Source organism: Heptranchias perlo, chromosome 1 (assembly GCF_035084215.1).
Source record: "Heptranchias perlo isolate sHepPer1 chromosome 1, sHepPer1.hap1, whole genome shotgun sequence".
NCBI lineage: Eukaryota > Metazoa > Chordata > Chondrichthyes > Hexanchiformes > Hexanchidae > Heptranchias > Heptranchias perlo.
In genome coordinates this window covers 15,532,554-15,558,769 of record NC_090325.1, presented here as the reverse complement: position 1 = coordinate 15,558,769, position 26,216 = coordinate 15,532,554, and the positions used below count along the sequence as shown (strand labels likewise).

Genomic DNA, 26,216 nt, shown 5'->3' with positions numbered 1-26,216 from the left:
TGGGGTTGAGGTAAAAGATCAGCCATGATCTTATTGAATGGAGGAGCAGTCTCGAAGGGCCGTATGCACCGTTCCCTCTAAGCTGCGCGCGTGCCCGACCGCGCAACAGTGTGTTGTGTGCCGCGCACTTAAACATTCTGTCCGCGCACCAAACCAGTGCTATCTGGTCTGTGTCGAGTTAGCGGAGATCAGCGGTGGGAGTACTGCCTGTGATTCGCTATCCCGGGACGAGGGTTTCTCCTCATGATCATTATCGAGTGACCCCGACAGCTAGCCGGCCTGCCGGACATTGAGTGATAGAAGATTGGATCTGTCTGTCCTCAATGGTCAGACACCTTGCTGAACATTTATTGTCTGGGTGAACCTGGAGATAACGGCTGGTGGGTGAAACACTGGAGGGTTTTCTGTGGCACAATCGGCTGGTGAAAGAGGGAGTGGGAAACTTACAAGGGCAAAAGGAGAGTCGGCCCAGGCACATTTTGAAGTCTCGCGACAACCTGGGCTGCTCTGTAACGAGGTTTAACAGTAAACAGCGAGAGGTCAGTTGTCCTGAGTCAGCCTGGCTGGCTGTGGGAGGCATGTAAAGGTATTTGGTTACATGTCAGTGTTTGAATAGCTGAGTGTGACACAAGCCAGCTGTTCCCCGGTATCAGCACTGCTCCATTAACCCATCACTCTGGACTTGGCAGCACTCCTGTATTTGCACAGGGAATCGCTGGCTTCTTAAAGGGACAGTGCCCTTAGCGGTGTCCAGCTGATGCTTGTGTGAATCTTCAGTGAGTGATACAGGGGACAATGGAATTGTCCTGCCTGTGAGACGCCTTTAATTCACAGAACTCCAAGCGGGGAGACTCTAAACTAGACATTTAGAACAATCCTGGCCATTGACAGGGCATTTCAAATACACAAAGTCAAATCTGAATGGCTGACTGGTAATAAATGATTGTTTTATAGAATGATGCTGCCTCTGGTTAGGGATTGTTACAGGGAGTGGTCACTGTGGATCTATACAGGCCCCACGATTCTGTATAGCATTCATATCAGCCGTGGCTCAGTGGGTATCACTCTCACCTCTGAGCCAGAAGGTTCAAGTCCCACTCCAGAGACTTGAGTATATACTCCAGTGCAATACTGAGGGAGAGCACTGTTTGCATTAGTTATTAAACCGAGGCCCGTCTGTCCTATCGGGTAAACGTAAAAAAAATCCCATTTTCGAAGAGCAGGGGAGTTCTCCCCGGTGTCCCAGCCAATATTTATCCCTCAACCAACATCATTAAAACAAATTATCTCATTGTGGCTTGTGGGATCTTGATGTGTGCAAATTGGCTGCTGCATTTCCTACATTACAACAGTGACTGCACTTCAAAAGTACTTAATTGGCTGTAAAGCGCTTTGAGACGTCCAGAGGTCATGAAAGGTGCTATCTCAATACAAGTCCGAACATTTCCTTTCCCTAAATATATAACTTCAACCTTTGGAAACAAATGGGGAAACAGTGTGCATGACCAAACTGCACCTTGCCTTACATAGAGGCAGCAAATCTAATGAGACCCGCAAGATGTACAATTGTAATGCAATGATGTTTAAAATCCTGCTGAGGATTCAATGGAGGAGTGGGGGGCACTTTAATTAAAGTGTTCCCTATTCCCAAATTCACACTGACTGATTTGACAGCTATTTCTGACTCAATTTTAAAATTCTGATTGCACACGATTTATTTGTGTTTGAATCAGAGTCATTAAGCTGATTCAACAAAAAGCTGATTGGAATCGTTCCCATCAGATGATTTTTAATAAAATATAATGAGACTGGTCTGCTCAATCCTACTGCAACTTAAGAAACCCATTTCATAAATAATATATAAGTTTATCAGCCAATATAACATTAAATTGTTAAAATTATCCATTATTTTGTACATTTGTTCTGTTTGTTATATACCCTGAATAAAGTTTTTCAAAAAAGATGTTCTATTCAAAGATACGATTTTTTTACGGGGCGGGGGGCACACAGTCTTTATATCGGGGAAACAAACCCAAGTTCATTCCGCACATGGCCGAAAAAAATTAGAGGGAACATTGGCTGTATGGCCTACTCCTGCTCCTGTTTCTGATGTTCATACGTTCTTATAAATCTCAATCTAAATTAACCCGAGTGCTTTGCCAAAGTGAAAACAGGAAACTTGGAGCTGCAGAGTCACTGGCCCGTATCATAATCTATTCAAATGAGATCACTTAGGACGGAATGCAGGAAGGGCCAAAAAGTGTGAAGGCCTTCAGCCCTGATTATGCACCGAAATTATCCTGAAAACAGTGAAGAAATTCTCCCTCAAGTTATTTTAAATACCTTAATGAAGGAACTAGATGTGTGAATGTTGGGTGAAAACAAGATTGGGCTTGGCCATGATGACTCCAAGTGCTGAATGTACAGCTCATTTTTTTGGTTCTCTCAAGGGTTCAGTGGTCCCTAGTCCCCTGGTCCCTAAAGAAACAAGCCCAACTTCCTTAACCTTTCCTCATAACTTGGGAGTCAACTGGGTTGATCGCCTCACAAAGCTGAGAGGAGCCGAGCCGAGCGGAGGGAGCGTCCAATAAAAGGCGGGATTTCAGAGCGCTGAGAACAGCTGAGAGGAGCCGAGCCGAGCGGAGGGAGCGTCCGATAAAAGGCGGGATTTCAGAACGCTGAGAGGAGCCGAGCCGAGCGGAGGGAGCGTCCGATAAAAGGCGGGATTTCAGAGCGCTGAGAACAGCTGAGAGGAGCCGAGCCGAGCGGAGGGAGCGTCCGATAAAAGGCGGGATTTCAGAGCGCTGAGAGGAGCCGAGCCGAGCGGAGGGAGCGTCCGATAAAAGGCGGGATTTCAGAGCGCTGAGAACAGCTGAGAGGAGCCGAGCCGAGCGGAGGGAGCGTCCGATAAAAGGCGGGATTTCAGAGCGCTGAGAACAGCTGAGAGGAGCCGAGCCGAGCGGAGGGAGCGTCCGATAAAAGGCGGGATTTCAGAGCGCTGAGAACAGCTGAGAGGAGCCGAGCCGAGCGGAGGGAGCGTCCGATAAAAGGCGGGATTTCAGAGCGCTGAGAACAGCTGAGAGGAGCCGAGCCGAGCGGAGGGAGCGTCCGATAAAAGGCGGGATTTCAGAGCGCTGAGAGGAGCCGAGCCGAGCGGAGCTGCAACCGAGTTCGAAGTGACGTCAGGAATCAGATCGGGACGCGACACAGGGGAGGCACCTGATTGGTGAGTAGGTTCAGGTGAGTATTTCTCCTTATCGACAGTAACTGAAGTAAAAGGAAAGGGAAGGTCTGCAGGTCTTATAGGAAGTAGCGTTTATTTTTTAGTGAATCAAGGTCCCTAGTGTAGTTAACATTCTCTAAATTGAGAACAATTTAAAGGAGTAAACTCCTTAAAGGGAGTGGTAAGTAGTTTTTCTTTCCTTTTTTTTTCTCTTGACATTGTAGTTGTTCTTAAGCTAATTTAAGGGTTAAGTCATGGCAGGAGATCCCAGCGCCGTGTCATGTTCCTCTTGTGGGATGTGGGAATTCAGGGATCCTTCCTGTATCCCTGATTCCTTCACCTGCGGGAAGTGTGTCCAGCTGCAGCTATTGTTTGACCGCTTGACGGCTCTGGAGCTGCGGATGGACTCACTTTGGAGCATCCGCGATGCTGAGAAAGTCGTGGATAGCACGTTCAGTGAGTTGGTCACACCGCAGATAAAAATTACTGAGGGAGATAGTGAATGGGTGACCAACAGACAGAGGAAGAGTAGGAAGGCAGTGCAGGGGTCCCCTGCGGTCATCTCCCTCCAAAACAGGTATACCGTTTTGGATACTGTTGGCGGAGATGACTCACCAGGGGAAGGTGGCAGTGGCCAGGTTCATGGCACCGTGGCTGGCTCTGCTGCACAGGAGGGCAGGAAAAAGAGTGGCAGAGCTATAGTGATAGGGGACTCGATTGTAAGGGGAATAGACAGGCGTTTCTGCGGACGCAACCGAGACTCCAGGATGGTATGTTGCCTCCCTGGTGCAAGGGTCAAGGATGTCTCGGAGCGGCTGCAGGACATTCTGGAGGGGGAGGGTGAACAGCCAGTTGTCGTGGTGCATATAGGCACCAACGATATAGGTAAAAAACAGGATGAGGTCCTACAAGCTGAATTTAGGGAGTTAGGAGTTAAACTAAAGAGTAGGACCTCAAAGGTAGTAATCTCAGGATTGCTACCAGTGCCACGGGTTAGTCAGAGTAGGAATGACAGGATAGCTAAGATGAATACGTGGCTTGAGAGATGGTGCAAGCTGGAGGGATTCAAATTCCTGGGCCATTGGAACCGGTTCTGGGGGAGGTGGGACCAGTACAAATTGGACGGTCTGCATCTGGGCAGGACTGGAACCAATGTCCTAGGGGGAGTGTTTGCCAGTGCTGTTGGGGAGGGTTTAAACTAATGTGGCAGGGGGATGGGAACCGATGCAGGAAGTCAGTGGGAAATAAAGTGGTGACAGAAACAAAAGGCAGTAAGGGAGAGTGTACAGAACATGACCGGACAGATGGTCTGAGAAAGCAGGGCAAAGACCAAGGGAAGTCTAGATTAAACTGCATTTATTTCAATGCAAGAAGTCTGATGGGCAAGGCAGATGAACTCAGGGCATGGATGGGTACATGGGACTGGGATGTTATAGCTATTACTGAAACATGGCTAAGGGAGGGGCAGGACTGGCAGCTCAATGTTCCAGGGTACAGATGCTATAGGAAAGATAGAGCAGGAGGTAAGAGAGGAGGGGGAGTTGCGTTCTTGATTAGGGAGAACATCACGGCAGTAGTGAGAGGGGATATATCCGAGGGTTCGCCCACTGAGTCCATATGGGTAGAACTGAAAAATAAGAAGGGAGAGATCACTTTGATAGGATTGTACTACAGACCCCCAAATAGTCAACGGGAAATTGAGGAGCAAATATGTAAGGAGATTACAGACAGCTGCAAGAAAAATAGGGTGGTAATAGTAGGGGACTTTAACTTTCCCAACATTGACTGGGACAGCCATAGCATTAGGGGCTTGGATGGAGAGAAATTTGTTGAGTGTATTCAGGAGGAATTTCTCATTCAGTATGTGGATGGCCCGACTAGAGAGGGGGCAAAACTTGACCTCCTCTTGGGAAATAAGGAAGGGCAGGTGACAGAAGTGTTAGTGAGGGATCACTTTGGGACCAGTGATCATAATTCCATTAGTTTTAAGATAGCTATGGAGAAGGATAGGTCTGGCCCAAAAGTTAAAATTCTAAATTGGGGAAAGGCCAATTTTGATGGTATTAGACAGGAACTTTCAGAAGTTGATTGGGAGAGTCTGTTGGCAGGCAAAGGGACGTCTGGTAAGTGGGAGGCTTTCAAAAGTGTGTTAACCAGGGTTCAGGGTAAGCACATTCCTTATAAAGTGAAGGGCAAGGCTGGTAGAAGTAGGGAACCTTGGATGACTCGGGAGATTGAGGCACTAGTCAAAAATAAGAAGGAGGCATATGACATGCATAGGCAGCTGGGAACAAGTGGATCCCTTGAAGAGTATAGAGATTGCCGGAGTAGAGTTGAGAGAAATCAGGAGGGCAAAAAGGGGATATGAGATTGCTTTGGCAGATCAGGCAAAGGTGAATCCAAAGAGCTTCTACAAATACATAAAGGGCAAAAGGGTAACTAGGGAGAGAGTAGGGCCTCTTAAGGATCAACAAGGTCATCTAAGTGCGGAACCACAAGAGATGGGTGAGATCCTGAATGAATATTTCACATCGGTATTTACGGTTGAGAAAGGCATGGATGTTAGGGAACTTGGGGAAATAAATAGTGATGTCTTGAGGAGTGTACATATTACAGAGAGGGAGGTGCTGGAAGTCTTAACGCGCATCAAGGTAGATAAATCTCCGGGACCTGATGAAATGTATCCCAGGACGTTATGGGAGGTTAGGGAGGAAATTGCGTGTCCCCTAGCAGAGATATTTGAATCATCCCCCGCTACAGGTGAGGTGCCTGAAGATTGGAGGGTAGCAAATGTTGTGCCTTTGTTTAAGAAGGGCGGCAGGGAAAAGCCTGGGAACTACAGACCAGTGAGCCTGACATCTGTAGTGGGTAAGTTGTTAGAGGGTATTCTGAGGGACAGGATCTACAGGCATTTGGAGAGGCAGGGACTAATTAGGAACAGTCAGCATGGTTTTGTGAGAGGAAAATCATGTCTCACGAATTTGATTGAGTTTTTTGAAGGGGTAACCAAGAAGATAGATGAGGGCTGTGCAGTGGACGTGGTCTACATGGACTTCAGCAAAGCATTTGACAAGGTACCGCATGGTAGGTTGTTACATAAGGTTAAATCTCATGGGATCCAAGGTGAGGTAGCCAATTGGATACAAAATTGGCTTGACGACAGAAGACAGAGGGTGGTTGTCGAGGGTTGTTTTTCAAACTGGATGCCTGTGTCCAGCGGTGTGCCTCAGGGATCGGTGCTGGGTCCGCTGTTATTTGTTATTTATATTAATGATTTGGATGAGAATTTAGGAGGCATGGTTAGTAAGTTTGCAGATGACACCAAGATTGGTGGCATTGTGGACAGTGAAGAAGGTTATCTAGGATTGCAACGGGATCTTGATAAATTGGGCCAGTGGGCCGATGAATGGCAGATGGAGTTTAATTTAGATAAATGTGAGGTAATGCATTTTGGTAGATAGAATCGGGCCAGGACCTACTCCGTTAATGGTAGGGCGTTGGGGAGAGTTATAGAACAAAGAGATCTAGGAGTACAGATTCATAGCTCCTTGAAAGTGGAGTCACAGGTGGATAGGGTGGTGAAGAAGGCATTCAGCATGCTTGGTTTCATTGGTCAGAACATTGAATGCAGGAGTTGGGATGTCTTGTTGAAGTTGTACAGGGCATTGGTGAGGCCACACTTGGAGTACTGTGTACAGTTCTGGTCACCCTATTATAGAAAGGATATTATTAAACTAGAAAGAGTGCAGAAAAGATTTACTAGGATGCTACCGGGACTTGATGGTTTGACTTACAGGGAGAGGTTAGACAGACTGGGACTTTATTCCCTGGAGAGTAGGAGGTTAAGGGGTGATCTTATAGAAGTCTATAAAATAATGAGGGGCATAGATAAGGTCGATAGTCAAAATCTTTTCCCAAAGGTAGGGGAGTCTATAACGAGGGGGCACAGATTTAAGGTGAGAGGGGAGAGATACAAAAGGATCCAGAGGGGCAATTTTTTCACTCAAAGGGTGGTGAGTGTCTGGAACGAGCTGCCAGAGGCAGTAGTAGAGGCGGGTACAATTTTGTCTTTTAAAAAGCATTTGGACAGTTACATGGAGAAGATGGGTATCGAGGGATATGGGCCAAGTGCAGGCAATTGGGACTAGCTTAGTGGTATAAACTGGGCGACATGGACATGTTGGGCCGAAGGGCCTGTTTCCATGTTGTAACTTCTATGATTCTATGATTCTATTATTCCTTCCCATGGTCATGGTGACAGTACTGCAGATGGAGTCTGACCAATGTTCAACAGCCAGTGCTGCTCCCACAGGAAAATACTAACCCATTATTGAAAGAACCCAAGTACAGACCTTTCTAGACAAGTCTCCAGGCAGATTGGCTTTCCCCAGTTTCTGGAATTCTTCCATCATCGTTTTTATTGAGATGCTGTCCTTGTCTGACAACAGCCAGAATATTCTCTCCATGTTGTACGGTTCCTGCAGAAGTAAGAATAGCTTGTTCTAAATAAGATTCCCCGATTGCCTTCTTCCTCTCTGTGCCATCCCTGGAAAATGCTAGAATCCATTATTAAGGAAGTAGTAGCAGGACATTTGGAGACTCATAATACAATCAAGGAGAGTCAACATGGTTTTATGAAGGGGAAATCGTGTCTGACAAATTTATTAGAGATCTTTGAGGAAGTAACGGGCAGGGTGGATAAAGGGGAACCAATGGATGCAGAATATTTGGATTTCCAAAAGGCATTCGATAAGGTGCCACATAAAAGATTACTGCACAAGATAAGAGCTCATGGTGTTGGGGGTAATATACTGGCATGGATAGAGGATTGGCTAACTAACAGAAAACAAACAAACAGTCGGGATGAAAGGGTCATTTTCAAAATGACAATCTGTAACTAGTGGGGTGCCGCAGGGATCAGTGCTGGGGCCTCAACTATTTACAATATATATCAATGACTTGGATGAAGAAACAGAGTGTCTTATGGCCAAATTTGCTGATGATACAAAGATAGGTGGAAAAGCAAGTTGCGATGAAGACACAAAGTGTTTGCAAAGGGATATTGACAGGTTAAGTAAATGGGCAAAAATTTGGCAGATGGAATATAATGTGGGAAAATGTGAAGTCATCCACTTTGGGAAGAAAAATAAAAAAGCAAAATATTACTTGAATGGAGAAATACTACAAAATGCTGCGGTACAGAGGGATCTGGGTGTCCTCGTACGTGAAACACACGAAGTCAACATACAGGTGCAGCAGGTAATCCGGAAGGCAAATGGAATATTGGCCTTTATTTCTAGGGGATGAAGTATAAAAGCAGGGAAGTCATGCTACAACTGTACAGGGTGCTGGTGAGACCACACCTGGAGTACTGCGTACAGTTCTGGTGCCCTTATTTTAGGAAGGATATACTTGCATTGGAGGCAGTTCAGAGAAGGTTCACTAGGTTGATTCCAGGGATGGAAGGGTTGTCTTATGAGGAAAGATTGAACAGGTTGGGTCTATACTCATTGGAGTTTAGAAGAATGAGAGGAGACCTCATTGAAACATACAAGATTTTGAAGGGACTCGATAGGGTAGATGCTGAGAGGATGTTACCCCTCATGGGGGAACCTAAAACTAGGGGGCATAGTCTCAGAATAAGAGGTCGCCCATTTAAGATGGAAATGAGGAGGAATTTCTTCTCCCAGAGGGTCGTGAATCTTTGGAATTCTTTATCCCAAAAAGCTGTGGAGGCTGAGTCATTGAATGCATTCAAGGCTGAGTTAGACTAATTTTTAATCAGCAAGGGAGTCAAAGGATATGGGGAAAAGACAGGAAAGTGGAGTTGAGGTAAAAATCAGATCAGCCATGATCTCATTGAATGGCGGAGCAGGCTCGAGGGGCCGAATGGCCTACTCCTGCTCCTATCTCTTATGGTCTGATGACTGGTACACTTTCCATTCTCTGCACGACTTGAGCCCCTGAAGTTACGCCTGTCATGTCATCGAGCCACATTCTTCTTTAACCTTCCTCTTGATTTACCATCAACTCTTCAACACAAAACAAAACTCCAATAACGTTCTATGTGTGTTCAGAATATGGCACAGAATCAGTCCCATCATTTCTCTTTTTTCTTATTCTAATTCAAGTTTTTAATACCCCATGGTGTATACAGGTGGTTAAACATACATTACATTTACAAAGGGGGAAATAGAGAAAATTGTTTCCTTTTTACTCCAGTGTATTAGTTTTCTTTGGCTGAAGGGGCTTTATCCTAGGAGATTTGTCAGTTCAGCTGACTATTGGTTTCCTGTATTACTAGTACATCTAGTCAGCCGTGGCTCAGTGGTAGCACTCTTGCCTCTAAGTCAATAAAGGTTGTGGGTTCAAGTCCCACTCCAGAGACTTGAGCATAAAATCTAAGCTGACACTTCAGTGCAGTACTGAAGGAATGCTGCACTATCAATTTCTCCAGAGCCTCACCCCTCCTGATCTCTATAACCTTCTCTGTGCTCCTCCAATTCTGGCCTCTTAAGCATTGCTGGTGCTGCCCAGGCCCTAACCTCTGGAATTCTCTCTCCTCCTTTAAGGTGCTCTTTAAAATCTACCTCTTTGACCAAGCTTTTGGTCACCTGTCCTAATACCTCCTTATGTGGCTCAGTGTCAAATTTTGTCTGATTAAGCTCTGTGAAGTGCCATGGGACGTTTTATTATGTTAAAGGTGCCATATAAATGCAAGTTGTTGTTGTCTAAATTGCGCTATGTGTACATGAAAATGTCCAATTTGTGAGACTGACACACATTAAAGTACCTGAATGTCAATGGACGGTGCTAACGAAGCTTTAATTGAATCGGCTAATGAGAAGTCACCATTATGAATGGTTCTGTGAATGATGTCATTTTCGTTGACTACAGCGACTAGCCGGATTGGGAGGCCCATCATCTGTGCAATACATCCAGCTGGGGGAAAACAGGAACAGAATGGAAAGAAAGAAAACAATTAAACAAATAAATACTTGAAGGGGAAAAATTTGCAGGGCTATGGGGGAAAGAGCAGGGGAGTGAGCTTAATTGGATTGTTCTTTCAAAGAACCGGCAGAGGCACGATGGGCCGAATGGACTCCTCCTGTACTTTTTAAAAATTCGTTCATGGGATGTGGGCGTCGCTGGCAAGGTCGGCATTTATTGCCCACCCCTAATTGCCCTTGAGAAGGTGGTGGTGAGCCGCCTTCTTGAACCGCTGCAGTCCGTGTGGTGACGGTTCTCCCACAGTGCTGTTAGGAAGGGAGTTCCAGGATTTTGACCCAACGACGATGAAGGAACGGCGATATATTTCCAAGTTGGGATGGTGTGTGACTTGGAGGGGAACGTGCAGGTGGTGCTGTTCCCATGTGCCTGCTGCTCTTGTCCTTCTCGGTGGTAGAGGTCGCGGGGTTTGGGAGGTGCTGTCGAAGAAGCCTTGGCGAGTTGCCGCAGTGCATCCTGTGGATGGTACACACTGCAGCCACTGTGCGCCGGTGGTGAAGGGAGTGAATGTTTAGGGTGGTGGATGGGGTGCCAATTATATGCAATCTAAAGGAACATAGAACTTGCACGGCAACCCCCAGCAAACCATCATTACTAGGACAACCTGGTCACCTATGCTCCATAGCAACAAGTCCCGCTGCTATTCCATTGCTAGCTCACTTCGCAGAATGCTGGGACCACGGGAATTGTAGGGTCGCTGCGCAGAACCATAGAAGCTAACAGCCCAGAAAAAGGCCATTTGGCCCAATCGTGTTTGTACTAGCTAGTTGCTAGACCAAGTCGGATCCTACCGTCAGCCTTGGGTCAGTGGTAGCACTGTCGCCTCCGAGTCAGAAAGGTTGTGGGTTCAAGCCCCACTCCAGAGATTTGACCTAGGCCGACACTTCAGTGCAGTACTGAGGGAGTGCTGCACTGTTGGAGGTGTTGTCTTTGGGATGAGGTGTTAAACCGAAGCCCTGTATGCCCTCTCAGGTGGGATATAAGCGAAAAGAAAAGCATAATGTAAAATACAGTTAACCAGAATTGGTCAGCGACTGTGTGAGACAGGATATATTCCATCTTATTCTTACCCGTGATGTTACCTGCCGCTCCGGTCGGTACAACAATCTCCACCAAAGGGAGGGGAGTCTCCTTCTTCGAAGGGCTGCAGTGGAAGTACGCGTAGAAGTAGTGCACAATCTGCACCATGACTCGAGCCCAGTTGATGGAGTTTAAGCTCATTATATTATGTTTCTTCACAAACTCTGTGTTGGCAAACACTTTCCGGATCGGTTCATCCAGCTCATCACTTGTGCCATCAACTGAAGATAAAGCACAAAGGGCAGAGTGAAAATACATAGCAATATGTAGAAGTTACAACACTGAAACAGGACATTCGGTGCAGCCAGCCCGTGTCAGCGTTTACCCTCCGTGCGAGCACGCAGTCCTAATCACATATACCCACCCTGTTCCCATATTTCTTCACCTTTTTCTTCATCCAATCTAATTTGTCTATAAAAGAGAAGGCTGAGGGGTGTCCTGATAGTGGTCTTTAAAATTACGAAGGGGTTCGATAAGGTAGAAGTAGAGAAGATGTTTCCACTTGTGGGGGAGACCAGAACTAGGAGCCATAACTATAAGGTGGTCACTAATAAATCCATAGAGAATTCATAGGAACTTAGGTAGGCCATTTAGACCCTCGAGCCTGTTCCAGCATTCAATGCGATCATGGCTGATCTGTGGCCTAACTGCATATACCCACTTTAGCCTCATATCCCTTAATACCTTTGTTTAACAAAAATCTATCAATCTCAGATTTAAAATGAACAATTGAGCTAGCATCAACTGCCGTTTGCGGAAGAGAGTTCCAAACTTCTACCACCCTTTGCATGTCGAAGTGTTTCCTAACTTCACTCCTGAAAGACCTGGCTCTAATTTTCAGGCTATGTCCCCTAGTCCTAGACTCCCCAACCAGCAGAAATAGTTTCTCTCTATCTACCCTATCAGTTCCCTTTAATATATTGAAAACTTCAATCAAATCACCCCTTAATCTTCTAAATTCCAGGGAATAGAACCCTAGCTTGTGTAATCTCGCCTCATAATTTAACCCTTGGAGTCTGGGTATCATTCTAGTAAATCTACGCTGCACTCCCTCCAAGGCCAATATATCCTTCCTAAGGTGCGGTTCCCAGAACGGAACACAATACTCCAGGTGTGGTCTAACCAGGGCTTTGTATAGCTGCAGCACAACTTCTACCCCCCTGTATTCTAGTCCTCTAGATATAAAGGCCAGCATTCCATTAGCCTTTTTGATTATTTTCTGTACCTGTCCATGAAATTTTAATGATCTATGTACATGGACCCCTAAGTCTCTTTGGACCTCCGCTGTTTGAGCTTTTTACCATTTAGAAAGTACTCTGATCTATCCATTTTAGGTCCAAAGTGGATGACCTCACACTTGCCACAGTTGTGCCCATTCACTTAATCTATTAATATATCTGTGTAATTTTATGCTTCTATCTATGCTGCTTACAATGCTGCCTATCTTTGTGTCATCAGCAAACTTGGATATGTGGCTCTCTATCCCGTCATCTAAGTCGTTAATAAATACAGTGAATAGTTGAGGCCCCAACACAGATCCCTGTGGGACACCATTAGGAGGAACCTCTTCACCCAGAGAGTGGTTAGAATGTGGAACTCACTACTACAAGGAGTGGTTGAGGAGAATAGCATAGATGCATTTAAGGGGAAGCTAGATAAGTACATGAGGGAGAAAGGAATAGAAGGATATGCTGATAGGGTTAGATGAAATAGGGTGGGAGGAGGCTCCTGTGGAGCATAAAGACCGACACAGACCAGGTGGGCCAAATGGCCTGTTTCTGTGCTGCAAATTCTTTGTAATTCTTTATAATTTGAATGCTGACACAATTTTAGCCGTAGCCACTTATTAGAGGTGATAAATTTGCACTGACTGACATATTTACGCTCGCAGTCACACTCTACACCATCACTATCAACTGTCCAGTGATGAACAGATTTATCAACATCATCAAACGACCTTAGGGTGCCGTTACATTATCGTACAGAGTGACGTGGACCAGAGATAGACTGCCAGCTCCTGCATCGCACTCTGCCCAAGGGAAAATGGGCTCAGTTAGATCTCTGCTCACTGTAATAAATAAAAGTTAAACGTGGAGTTCAAACAAACTCCCAGCGAGGTTACAGCTTTGCATTCCACCCGTTGTAAGACACCTCGAGCAGCTATAAAACATCTGCCTCAACTAGATGATTTCCTGCCTGAATGACACTGAATAGTTGGCAATAATGCAATGCTAAAACTGTTTCACATTCACACAAAATGTGCAGTGTAACTGGTCTGAATACAGAATCCTGGCTGCTATTCAATGTCTTAAGTTTTATTACTCACACGTGACCCTGCTTTGATCACTGCAGGATCCTGCCCTTTGCTGTTGTTGATGCTGCTGCTGCCCTGAATACAGTGCTGATGAACAGAAGATGTAGAATCATATAGTTACATCGTTACATCGAGTTATATCGAAACTATAGCACAGAAACAGGCCATTCGGACCAACTGGTCTATGCCGGAGTTTATGCTCCACACAAGCCTCCTCCCTCCCTACTTCATCTAACCCTATCAGGATATCCTTCTATTCCTTTCTCCCTCATGTGTTTATCTAGATTCCCCTTAAATGCATCTGTTATTTGTTTCAACTACTCCATGTGGTAGCATGTTCCACATTGTTACCACTATTTGGGTAAAGATGTTTCTCCTGAATTCCCTATTGGATTTATTAGCGACTATTTTATATTTATGACCTCTGGTGTTGGACTCCCCGACAAGTGCAAACATTTTCTCTACTTCTACCCGATCAAACCCTTTCATTATCTTAAAGACCTCAATCGGGTCACCCCTCAAGTCTCCAATGCCTCTATATCCTTTCCATAATATGGAGTCCAGAACTGTGCACAGTACTCCAAGTGTGGTCTAACCAAGGTTCTATACAAGTTTAACATAACTTCTCTGCTTTTCAATTCTATCCCTCTAGAAATGAACCCCAGTGCTTGATTTGCCTTTTTATGGCCTTATTAACCTGCATCGCTACCTTTAGTGATTTGTCTATCTGTACCCCTAGATCCCTTTACTCCTCTGTCCTGTTTAGACTTCTATTATCCAAGCAATATGTGGCCTCTATATTCTTCCTACCAAAATGCACCACCTTACCTATATCGAAATTAATTTGCCAATTACATGCCCATACTGCAGGTTTATTAATATCCTCTTGCATTTTGACACATTCTTCCTTTGTATCAACTACACCCCCCAATTTGGTGTCGGCCGCAAATTTTGAAATTGTACTTCTGATTCCTGAATCGTTGATATAAATTGTGAACAACAGTGGTCCAGGCACCGATCCCTGTGGTACACCACTTCCCATCTTTTGCCAGTCTGAGTAGCTACCGTTAACCCCTACTCTCTGTTTTGTAACCAATTTGCTATCCATTCTGCTACCTGTCTCCTGACTCCATATGCTCTGACCTTAGCTATGAGTTTACAATGTGGTACCTTATCAAAGGCCTTCGGCCGAAGGAGGCCATTCAGTCTATCGTGCCTGCACCAGCTCTTCGAAAGAGCGAACCAATTAGTCCCACTCCCCCTGCTCTTTCCACATAGCTCTGCAAACTTTTCCTTTTTAAGTGTATGTACTTCATTGGCTGTAAAGCTCTTTGGGGTGTCCTGAGGTTGTGAAAGGTGCTATATAAATGCAAGTTCTTTCTTTCTTTCTTCAGATAGCCAATATAAGGGTAAATTTTGCAAGGCCCCATGCCATTGGCAGGGCCTCACTCATGGCCAGTGCATCTCGGATAATCCAGGTGTACTTGCTCATGATTTTCGATCTGTTGATCTCTTAACAGGCAGCCCACGATTATCCAGTCACAGACCTGCAAAAACATGGATGTTGTCTTCAATAACGGTCGTCATCTGCAGCACTTGAATTGGACTACAGCGGCCGTGCGGCAGCAACACGATGATATTCATGCACTCCGCGCCCCGAATACTCTCGATGGCGGAGCTGCCGGTGTCTCCTGCGGTCCCTGTGGTTGAGATGAAGCCTATTACTTATTTCTTTATTGAGGTAAAGGCCCAAGGCCCATAGCGCAAGGCAGTAAACACAGCCGAAAGAAAACAAGGTTAATCAAGGATAGCAATTACGTTTCAAAAAGATGTGGATTGTACTCTGCCACTCGTATCCTAACTCGCACCAAGTCCCGTTCACCCATCACCCCTGTGCTCACTGACCTACATTGGCTCCCAGTCCGGAAACGTTTCAAGTTTAAAATTCTCATCCTCAATTTCAAATCCCTCCATGACCTCGCCCCTCCATATCTCTGTTACTTCCTCCAGTCCTACAACCCTCCGAGAACTCTGCCTTCCTCCAGTTCTGGCCTTTTGCCCATCCCCGATTTCTTTCTCTCCACCATTGGTGGCCGTGCCTTCAGCTGTCTAGACCCTAAGCTCTGGAATTCCCTCCCTAAACCTCTCCGCCTTTCCACCTCTCTCTCCACCTTTAAGACACTCCTTAAATCTCTTTTACCAAGCATTTGGTCACCAGTCCTAATGCCTCCTTCTTTGGCTCGGTGTCAATTTGCTTTTGTTGGATTACGCTTCTGTGAAGCTCCTTGGGACATTTTACTATGTTAACGGTGATATATAAATGTAAGTTCTTGTTAACTGATTCACAGTTTTAAGGTCCTAAGAAAGAATTAGTTAGGGTAGAAGAGTCTGAGAGGAGTATTGATTTCAACACAGTGTGTATGCAGGATGAAGAGTGTGTAGGACTTTGTTTTTGATCCTTAGGAGGAACCAGGAAGGAAACCTCAGAACAGTAAAAAAGCCATAGTAAAAAAAATGAGGCCAGAACTGCAGTCCATCTCAATGATTAGTTACTATTACAGGAAGGTGTCATCTTGTGACTAACCACTTAACAACTGGTTTTAGCACTCTGACCTTTAAATGCTCACATTTTGAGATACAATCACACAGGCAGGTTTATTCCATAACTAATTAGTAAAACTGTAGCTATAATCATCACAATTTGCTAGAGCAGGTAAAACAGGGTGATAGGGTTAGTCAACCTTTTGTTTGTTTGTGTCAAAATCTAATTGGTGCTGATGCAAACATCAACTAGCATCTGCCATGCCAGTCTGGTACTGCCACTTGAATCTGGTGCCAGTTTAGATAATTCCCTATATGTCTGCCATGCCGACCTAGGTGGCTCCCTGTGTATTGCCATGCTAGTCTGGGTAGCCCCAAAATGTTTAGCATGCCAATTGTGGCAGCTACCAAGTTTCTGCCATGTCAAATGGAACACAAATAGGACGTCACCAGAGCCTGGAAGTCTTCGTTGGTATTATTACCAACCAAATCTTTAACGTTTTTGTGTGACATTCCTCTGTCCACTACACAGGTGCTATCCCATTTATTTTAAATGGTTTAACATCCCCACTAACACACAGAGGAATGTCATTAGAAGTGTTCATCTGCTAATACTGGCAACAGTAATCTCTACGCTTATGAAAGCCCCAACATGGCACTTTTCCTACCATACGTGTGGGCAATAACCATTCCTAGGTGGTGCGGAGAAAAACATGATACAGAACCTATCTGACCATAATACATTGAGAACAGTTATAATTGTATAACTGGAGGGGTTGGCCAGCGTCTACGTTTCCTACAGTCAATCTATTTCTCCCGAGCACAGCCTGAGAAAGGGGGACTGGTTGTGGTGCTGTGGGTTTGGCACATTAACATTTGACATCGACATGAACCAAGAAAATGAGCAAAAGCTGACCAACCGCGTCAAAAAGCCAGCTCAGCCCTAAAAAAAACCTAACAACCGAAAAACGTGAAACGTTGACACATGAAAATGAGTTACTATATTGAAAGTGCAGCGGGACCTGAGCTTGTGACGCAAGTTGTTGGCATAACCGACATTCCCTCACTTTAAGTACATAAAGGCCTGAATTATTTTAAATCTGTGTCCTCTGGTTACCGACCCACCTGCCAAAGGAAACAGTTTCTCCTTATCTACTCTATCAAATTTTGAACACCCCTATTAAATCGCCCCTTTATTCTTCTCTGCTCTAAGGAGAATAATCCCAGCTTGTCCAGTGCCTCCACATTGATTGAGTTTTTTGAAGGGGTAACCAAGAAGATAGATGAGGGCTGTGCAGTAGACGTGGTCTACATGGACTTTAACAAGGTACCGCATGGTAGGTTGTTACATAAGGTTAAATCTCACAGGATCCAAGGTGAAGTAGCCAATTGGATACAAAACTGGTTTGACGACAGAAGACAGAGGGTGGTTGTAGAGGGTTGTTTTTCAAACTGGAGGCCTGTGACCAGCGGTGTGCCTCAGGGATCGGTGCTGGGTCCGCTGTTATTTGTTATTTATATTAATGATTTGGATGAGAATTTAGGAGGCATGGTTAGTAAGTTTGCAGATGACACCAAGATTGGTGGCATTGTGGACAGTGAAGAAGGTTATCTAGGATTGCAACGGGATCTTGATAAATTGGGCCAGTGGGCCGATGAATGGCAGATGGAGTTTAATTTAGATAAATGTGAGGTGATGCATTTTGGTAGATCGAATCGGGCCAGGACCTACTCCGTTAATGGTAGGGCGTTGGGGAGAGTTATAGAACAAAGAGATCTAGGAGTACAGGTTCATAGCTCCTTGAAAGTGGAGTCACAGGTGGATAGGGTGGTGAAGAAGGCATTCGGCATGCTTGGTTTCATTGGTCAGAACATTGAATACAGGAGTTGGGATGTCTTATTGAAGTTGTACAAGACATTAGTAAGGCCACACTTGGAATACTGTGTACAGTTCTGGTCACCCTATTATAGAAAGGATATTATTAAACTAGAAAGAGTGCAGAAAAGATTTACTAGGATGCTACCGGGACTTGATGGTTTGACTTATAGGGAGAGGTTAGATAGACTGAGACTTTTTTCCCTGGAGAGTAGGAGGTTGAGGGGTGATCTTATAGAAGTCTATAAAATAATGAGGGGCATAGATAAGGTAGATAGTCAAAATCTTTTCCCAAAGGTAGGGGAGTCTATAACGAGGGGGCATAGATTTAAGGGGAGAGATACAAAAGGGTCCAGAGGGGCAATTTTTTCACTCAAAGGGTGGTGAGTGTCTGGAACGGGCTGCCAGAGGCAGTAGTAGAGGTGGGTAGAATTTTGTCTTTTAAAAAGCATTTGGACAGTTACATGGGTAAGATGGGTATAGAGGGATATGGGCCAAGTGCAGGCAATTGCGACTAGCTTAGTGGTATAAACTGGGCGACTATAACTTAAGTCCCTCATCACTGGTTCCATTCTAGTAAATCTCCTCTGCACCCTCTCCAAGGCCTTGACACCTTCCTAAAGTGTGGTTCCCAGAAATGGACACAATACCCAAGCTGAGGCCTAATCAGTGATTTATAAAATGATTTGAGAATAGGCATGCAAAATAAGCCAACTTCTAAGATTTTCAGACAGGAAAGTCCCTCTCTTTATATTCCACTTACCTACTAGAATAATGACGTGCTTCTTTCTCTTTTTCAGGAAATACTGGAGCAGCTGTCCAACGCATGACATAGCAAGGTCCTTAAAGGCATATGTCATGCCATGCCACAGCTCCAGAACGTTCAGCCCATTTTTGAGGGTGGCTAATTGCACGACGTCCTTGTGTCGAAATCTCCTGAACGCCTTGTTGACCAGGTCTAAAAATTGCAAACCATTCACATTTTAATTGGGAGCAGTGAAATTGTCTATTGCTCAGGACTAAGGCAATGTTCACAGTATCATAGTAGTAGTAGATTCATAGTATGGTACTGCACAGGAGGTGGCCATTTGGCCCATCGTTTCTGTGCCGGCTCCTTGAAAGAACTATGCAACTAGTCCCATTCCCCTGCTCTTTCCCCATAGCCCTGTAAATTTTTTCCCTTCAAGTGTTTATCTAATTCCCTTTTGAAAGTTACTATTGAATTTGCTCCCACCACCCTTTCAGACAGTGCATTCCGGATCATAACAACTAGTACAACAGCTGCGTACGAAAACTTTTCCTCATGTCGCCTCTGGTTATTTTGCCAATCACCTTAAATCTGTGACCTCTGGTTACCAACCCTTCTGCCACTAGAAACAGTTTTTCCCTTATTTACTCTATCAAAACCGTTCATGATTTTAAACACTTCTATCAAATCTCCTCTTAACCGTCTCTGCTCTAAGGAGAACAATCCCAGCTTCTCCAGTCTCTCCACATAACTGAAGTCCCTCATCCCTGGTACCATTCTAGTAAATCTCTTCTGCACCCTGTCTGAGGCCTTGACATCCTTCCTAGAGTGTGATACCCAGGATTGAACACAATACTCCAGCTGAGGCCCTACCAATGTTTCATAAAGGTTTAGCATAACTTCACTGCTTTTGTACTCTATACCTCTATTAATAAAGCCAAGGATCCCAGATGCTTTTTTAACAGCCTTCTCAACTCGTCCTGCCATCTTCAAAGATTTGTGTACATACAGCTCCAGGTCTCTCTGTTCCTGCACTCCCTTCAAAATTGTACCATTTAGTTTATACTGCCTCTCCTCATCCTTCCGACCAAAATGTGTCACTTTACACTTCTCTGCGTTAATTTTCATCTGCCATGTGTCTGTCCATTTCACCAGTCTGTCTAGGTCCTCCTGAAGTCTGTTACAATCCTCCACATTGTTTACTACATTTACGAGTTTCGTGTCATCTGCAAACTTTGATATTATAACCTGTATACCCAAGTCCATGTCAATATATATCAGAAAGAGCAATGGTCCTAACACCGACCCATGGAGACCACCATTGTATACTTTCCACCAGTCTGAAAAACAACCGTTCACCACTATTCTCTGCTTTCTGTCCCTTAGCCAATTTTTTTATCCTTGCTGTCACTGTCACTAGTGTGTTAGGTGTTCAAACTGTTCATCAGTCACAGGTCTGGTGCTAGTCCAGTTTATAACAAGACCAAGAGACTTTAGCTGTACACTGATACTCCATAGACTAGTTTCACACTGCCATACCAATGAGACTCGAACTGAATTAAAGGATAAAATCTTAAAGCAGAGGTGTTCCAACCAGGGCCTGTGGGCCACCTATAGAGCCCCAAGCCCTAGAAATCCAGCCTTGAAATCCGAGGGAACTGGAAACAAGTTAATTTCCCAATTTATAAAACGGTTTGATACATTTAAGGGGAAGTTAGATAAGTACATGAGGGAGAAAGGAATAGAAGGTTATGCTGATAGGGTTAGATGAAGAGGGGTGGGAGGAGGCCCATGAGGAGCATAAACACCGGCATAGACCAGTTGGGCCGAATGGCCTGTTTCTGTGCTGTAAATTCTATGTAATTCGATGGAATTCAGTCCCATTTGCACTTATATATTTCTTACTCACCAGATTATCCCATTTGACAATGGTGGGCCTGTAAGTCTGGATAGGGATGTTGCCTTGTTAGTGGATCAATTCTAAATCACAACACCAAAATCTGTTAGTATCAGCAACTTGAGGTAGATACAAATAATGGGAATATGGATTTAACATTTACAGGGTAAACTTTGAGAGGCCTCATGCTGATGGTGCAGGACCTTGCAAAATGTACTCTTATCTGTGGACCCCTGTATCTGCGATTGGGTCAGTGGTCGTGCTCTTGCCACTGTGTCAGAAGGTAGTGGGTTCGAGCCCCATTCTAGGGACTTGAGCACGTAATCTAGACTGATGCTTCAGTGCAGTACTTAAGAAGTACTACATTGTCTGAGATGCTGCCTTTTGAAAGAGACATTAAAACCCAGAGCCTTTTCAGGTGTAAAAGATCCCATAGCAATATTCAAAGATGAGCAGGGGAGTTCTTCTAGTGTCTTGGTCAACATTTATCCTTCAAAAAACATCAAAAGGCCAGATTAACTGGTCATATATCCCATTTCTGTTTACGGGACTTTGCTATGCACAAACTGGCTGTTAAATTTGCCTACATAGCATCAGTGACTATACTTCATAATCATTCATGATGAGAGGGTTATCCTAAGAGGAGAGATTCAGTAGAATGGGCCTTTATTCTCTGGAGTTTAGAAGAATGAGAGGTGATCTCATTGAAACGGGGGGTTTGACAGGGTAGATGCTGAGAGGCTGTTTCCCTGGTTGAAGAGTCTAGAACAAGAGGTCATTGTCTCAAGATAAGGGGTCGGCCATTTAGGACCAAGATGAGGAGAAATTTCTTCACTCAGGGGGATGTGAATCTTTGGAATTCTCTACCCCAGAGGGCTGTGGATGCTCAGTCACTGAGTATTTCAAAGCTGAGATCGTTGGATATTTGGACACTAAGGGAATCAAGGGATATGGGGACAGGGCAGGAAAGCAGAGATGAGATCGAAGATCAGTCATAATCTTATTGAATGGCGGAGCAGGCTCGAGGGGCCCTATGGCCTACTCCTCCTCCTATTTCTTACGTTCCTATTCGTTGGCTGTGAATTGCTTTGGGACATCATGAGGATGTGAAAGGTTCCACTTCTGAGGATGTATGGAACACAACTATACAGCCAACAAAGACACAAGCTTGGACACTGTTCTAGTGGCACTGTAGACAGGTCCAAGAAGCTTTTCCCTTTCCATGGATCAATCTGCCTATCAACCAATCTCCACATCTCTCCAGTCTGACACATGAAAAATGGTCACTTGGGCAAGGAGCTTCAGGCTGCATGGCAGCGATGAAACCTTGCCCCTGCACGAGTCAGTGACCTCAGGAGAGGAGAGGAGGGGAGGAAACTAGGAAAATAAGACAAAGAAAAGCTTACCACTTAAATCTTCTCTTGGCAAGTCTTCTCTGGGAATGAACAGTGCGCAAACCTCCTCCACCAGCTCCGGGTAACTGTAAGTACTCCATTTCTGTAGCGTGGCCAAGTCAAGGCTTGGGATTTCTTCAGGCATAAAAAGGCCACCATCTGGGGCATAGCCAGAGAAGAGGACCTGCTCAAAGCTCACATTGGTCAATCCACCGCGTGTGCTCATGTATTTCATTTTGCTCCACCTGTGTGACAAGATAAGAGTTAAGAGCCTGCAATGTCAAACACAAGTTGGGTAAGGGTATCAAGGGATATGGATCAAAGGCGGGTAAACGGAGTCGAGCTACAAATCAGCCATGATCTAATGGAATGGTGGAACAGGCTTGGAGGGCTGAATGGCCTACCCCTGTTCTTCCGTTCCTATGAGGAGAATGTGTCAATGACAAAATTTCAGGTGCAAGCCTACTGCCCGGTCAGAAAACACCAGTATATTCCAGGTGATTGGCCTCCACCCCCTTGTTCGCCCGCATCACTGGGAATGGAAAATAGATCCTTACATTCCATGTAAAGCTTTTAACAAGGACGATACCAGAACTGAGAGGTTATAATGATCAGGAAAGACTGAACAGGCTGGGACTCTTTTCTCTAGAAAAAAGAAGGCTGAGAGGTGACCTGATAGAGGTCTTTAAGATTATTAAAGGGTTTGATAGGGTGGACGTAGAGAAGATGTTTCCACTTGGAGGGGAGACCAGAACTAGAGGACACAAATATAAGATAGTCACTAATAAATCCAATAAGGAATTCAGGAGGAACTCCTTTGCCCAGAGAGTAGTTAGAATCTGGAGCTTGCGACCACAAAGAGTAGTTGAGGCAAATAGCATATAGATGCATTTAAGGGGAAACTAGATAAGTACATGAGGGAGAAAGGAATAGAAGGATATGCTGATAGGGTTAGATGAAGAGTGGTGAAAGGAGACTCGTGTGCAGCATAAACACCAAAATAGAGCAGTTGGGGCAAATGGCCTGTTTCTATGCTGTAGACTCTATGGGGGAAAATATTGGATAGGGCCTTTTATTGGACAGGAGTAGCACGATCTGCTATTACCCCGCGCCCAGTGGTCCCTGCCCAGGCAGGACGAGATTTCTATGAGGCCTAAGGAGTTACCCGCAAGCAGCGTTGAACGAGGATTCGATGCAATTTGCACTTTCCACCAGCAGGCGGAACGCCAAACTCTTAAAGGTAGGCTGCCTATTAAAAATCTCTTAAAGGTAGCTGATACCTGTTAATCGCTGAAAATAACAGTCTGCTGTCTGCACGGAGTCTGAACGTAGATCAGACATCGCACATGCAAAGCACAGGTGCAGCTCCCATCCCTATGTTTACAAACTGATGAGTTATGTTAAAGCATTGAATAAAGGTTGCGCACTACTAAATCCCACATCCTCCAATCTGCACACCAGTTCTCACCAATCTGCCGATCTGAGTTGGTACCAGGCCTGTGAGAGTGCATGCACCAAGGTTCTCTGCTGATGCACTAGAGGCCTTGGTGCAAGAGGTGGACAGAAAAAGGGACATCCTATATCCGCAGGGCAGGTGGGGGTGGGGGGGGGGCACAAGAGGCCCTCCAGACATATGCCCAAAAAGCAGTGGGAGGCAGTGGGGGATGAAGTCAATGCCAGGCGCACAGCATCATGAACATGGATGCAGTGCAGGAAGAAGTTCAATGCTTTGACACGAGAGGTAAAGGTGAGTGAGGTCAACTGTCAAGTGGCGTCTCCTACCAACTGCACCACGAGCCGCATCTACTGCTCCACACACTACACCCCCCATCACCCACATACCAACAAACTCTTTCCACAAGTACTCAACTCTTCCAATCAGATGCTTCTTCTCACCCTTATACATTACCACTGTTGCAAGCCGCACACTCACAACTCACAGGCCACACACACTGGCAGCTATTCAACCATGACAGGCACATCATCCAGGCACACATCCCGCTTTCTTGCAGGAGAAGGTGGTGCATATCAGGAGGCAGCCCCTCAAGCCTGATTCACCATTCAATGAGATCATGATGGACCTGTGACCTAACTCCATATACCCGCCTTAGCCCCATATCCCTTCACAGAAATCTATCAATCCCAGATTTAGAATTCACAATTGAGCTAGCATCAACTGTCATTTGCAGAAGAGTGTTCCAAACTTCTCCCACCATTTGAGTGTAGAAGCATTTCCTAACTTTACTCCTGCACGTCCTGGCTCTAAATGTTAGGCTATGTCCCCTAGTCCCGGTATTGAAGTATAGGAGACCTCCAAAAACAGTTACAAATGTCTCGGCAGCCACGAGCATTAATCCAGCCAACAACCTGTAAATTCTGCATGGTCCCTTTAATTGGGCTGGTGGGGGTTCTCCAGGCACTCTATAGCACGTTCAGATGATTGGGGTTAAGGCTGTGCATTGAGCGTTAAGTCCCAAAGGTTGAGCGTTAAGTCCCAAAATGGTGTCTATCTCTTTAAATCGGTGTTGTACACTGACTGTATCCATTTTCTCCTTACTTTACATGCTTCCGGCGTTCGGTATTTGTACCTGCGCTAACTCCTATACCAAGATGGCGTCCGGCACACGGCATGCTGGAAACGTGCAGCCAAGACGCCATCTTGGATGTTGGAGAGGCATGTAGCGCCAAAACAACAGGCACTACACGGCCCAATTTAGCACCCTATGTAACTATGATATACAGATTCATGGTACTTAGAATTTACACCACAAAAACAGGCCATTTGGCCCAACAGGTCTATGTCGGTGTTTATGCTCCTCATGAGCCTCCTCCCACCCAACTTCATCTCACCCTTTCAACTTATCCTTCTATTCCTTTCTCCCTCACGTGCATCTATACCATTCGCCTCAACCTCTTCCTGTGGTAGCGAGTTCCACATTCTAACCACTCTCTGGGTAAAGAAGTTTCTCCTGATTTCCCCATTGGATTTATTAGTGACTATCTTATATTTATGGCCCCCTAGTTTTGGACTCCCCCCCGCAAGTGGAAACATCTTCTCTACGTCTATCGAACCACTTCATAATTTTTAATTTGCATGGTTAGATTCTCAGGTTACCATTATGAACCGAATTATGCTTTGACATCCTGGAGTTTCAAATTCAGCATTATCAAACCCAGATCAGTGGTTTAAAGTGATAGCTGTCAATGGGAGGCATTGACGGCCTCAGCAATGCACAGATATCAAACCTTTAAATTAAATGCAATGGCGGTGGCAGACTGCAGCGAATGCCATGTGACCAAACCTCTAGGAATAGGTCCAGCCAGAGTAGGGAACCCTATACAAATATGTTAAAGTGCCACACAAGTGCTCGGCAGCACTGCCTCTGTAAGTATTTCCAAACTGTCAATCTGACCTTCAACACAAAGAATATTCAGCTTTGATTACAATTGTGGAAAGTGTTAGCAATCCTAGGCTCAGTTCACAGTTCACTCTCTGTTACGGCATTGATTAAAGTGCTGCTTCTAATTTTCCTCTTTTGTTTTTATAACTCTTGCCATACTTACTTTCAGCAGACGATAAAGCAACAGAACATTCCAGAGACTTTGGACAGGAACAATTTTAATGACAGTGTGGAACAAGAACAGCTGCGCCCGACAGACGGATCAAACTCCCCCCACAGCACCCTCAACAGGCTTTCTGACCATTCTCTGAAACTACAATGCCACACTCACCGACGGAAGGTCATCGACCTGAAACGTTAACTCTGTTTCTTTTTCCACAGATGCTGCCTGACTTTGCTGAGTATTTCCAGCATTTTCTGCTTTTATTTGCTCCCAAACCCTGGCTGTGCTTTTCAGCAACAGCTTAACATTTCCATAAAACGTCTGTAAGGAAATTAGAATTTGCGTCCTATTGGACATTTTATATCTTTGGGTACATTTTCCAACCAATTGTGTCCTGATTAACCAGCTGAAATCAAATTTTAATGCCCCATCCAATTTTCCAATCAGGTTTTCTACTGGTGCCCGATGATGCTATTTAAATGTTTGCCCGTTTTCCTGGCACATGCGGCAGTGCAGCACTGAGTCATCTAATCGGCAATATAAAATGGGGCATAGGGCTGCTCGGGTGTAC

General features: G+C 45.1%; 1 protein-coding gene across 1 annotated transcript in view; it reads right to left on the bottom strand.

Moving 5' to 3' along the window:
- Positions 1 to 25,745, bottom strand: part of thnsl2 (threonine synthase-like 2) — a 32,422-nt gene extending 6,677 nt beyond the window's left edge. Inside the window, exons 1-7 of the mRNA XM_067981718.1 lie at positions 25,646 to 25,745; positions 22,094 to 22,326; positions 18,806 to 19,000; positions 15,173 to 15,325; positions 11,302 to 11,532; positions 10,017 to 10,165; positions 7,576 to 7,701 (exon numbers count right to left, since the gene is read on the bottom strand). Of these exons, the coding sequence (XP_067837819.1) occupies positions 7,576 to 7,701; positions 10,017 to 10,165; positions 11,302 to 11,532; positions 15,173 to 15,325; positions 18,806 to 19,000; positions 22,094 to 22,316 (1,077 nt within the window). The 5' untranslated portion in view covers positions 22,317 to 22,326; positions 25,646 to 25,745. The remainder of the gene's footprint in view (positions 1 to 7,575; positions 7,702 to 10,016; positions 10,166 to 11,301; positions 11,533 to 15,172; positions 15,326 to 18,805; positions 19,001 to 22,093; positions 22,327 to 25,645) is intronic.
- Between the last annotated feature and the right edge of the window lie 471 nt (positions 25,746 to 26,216).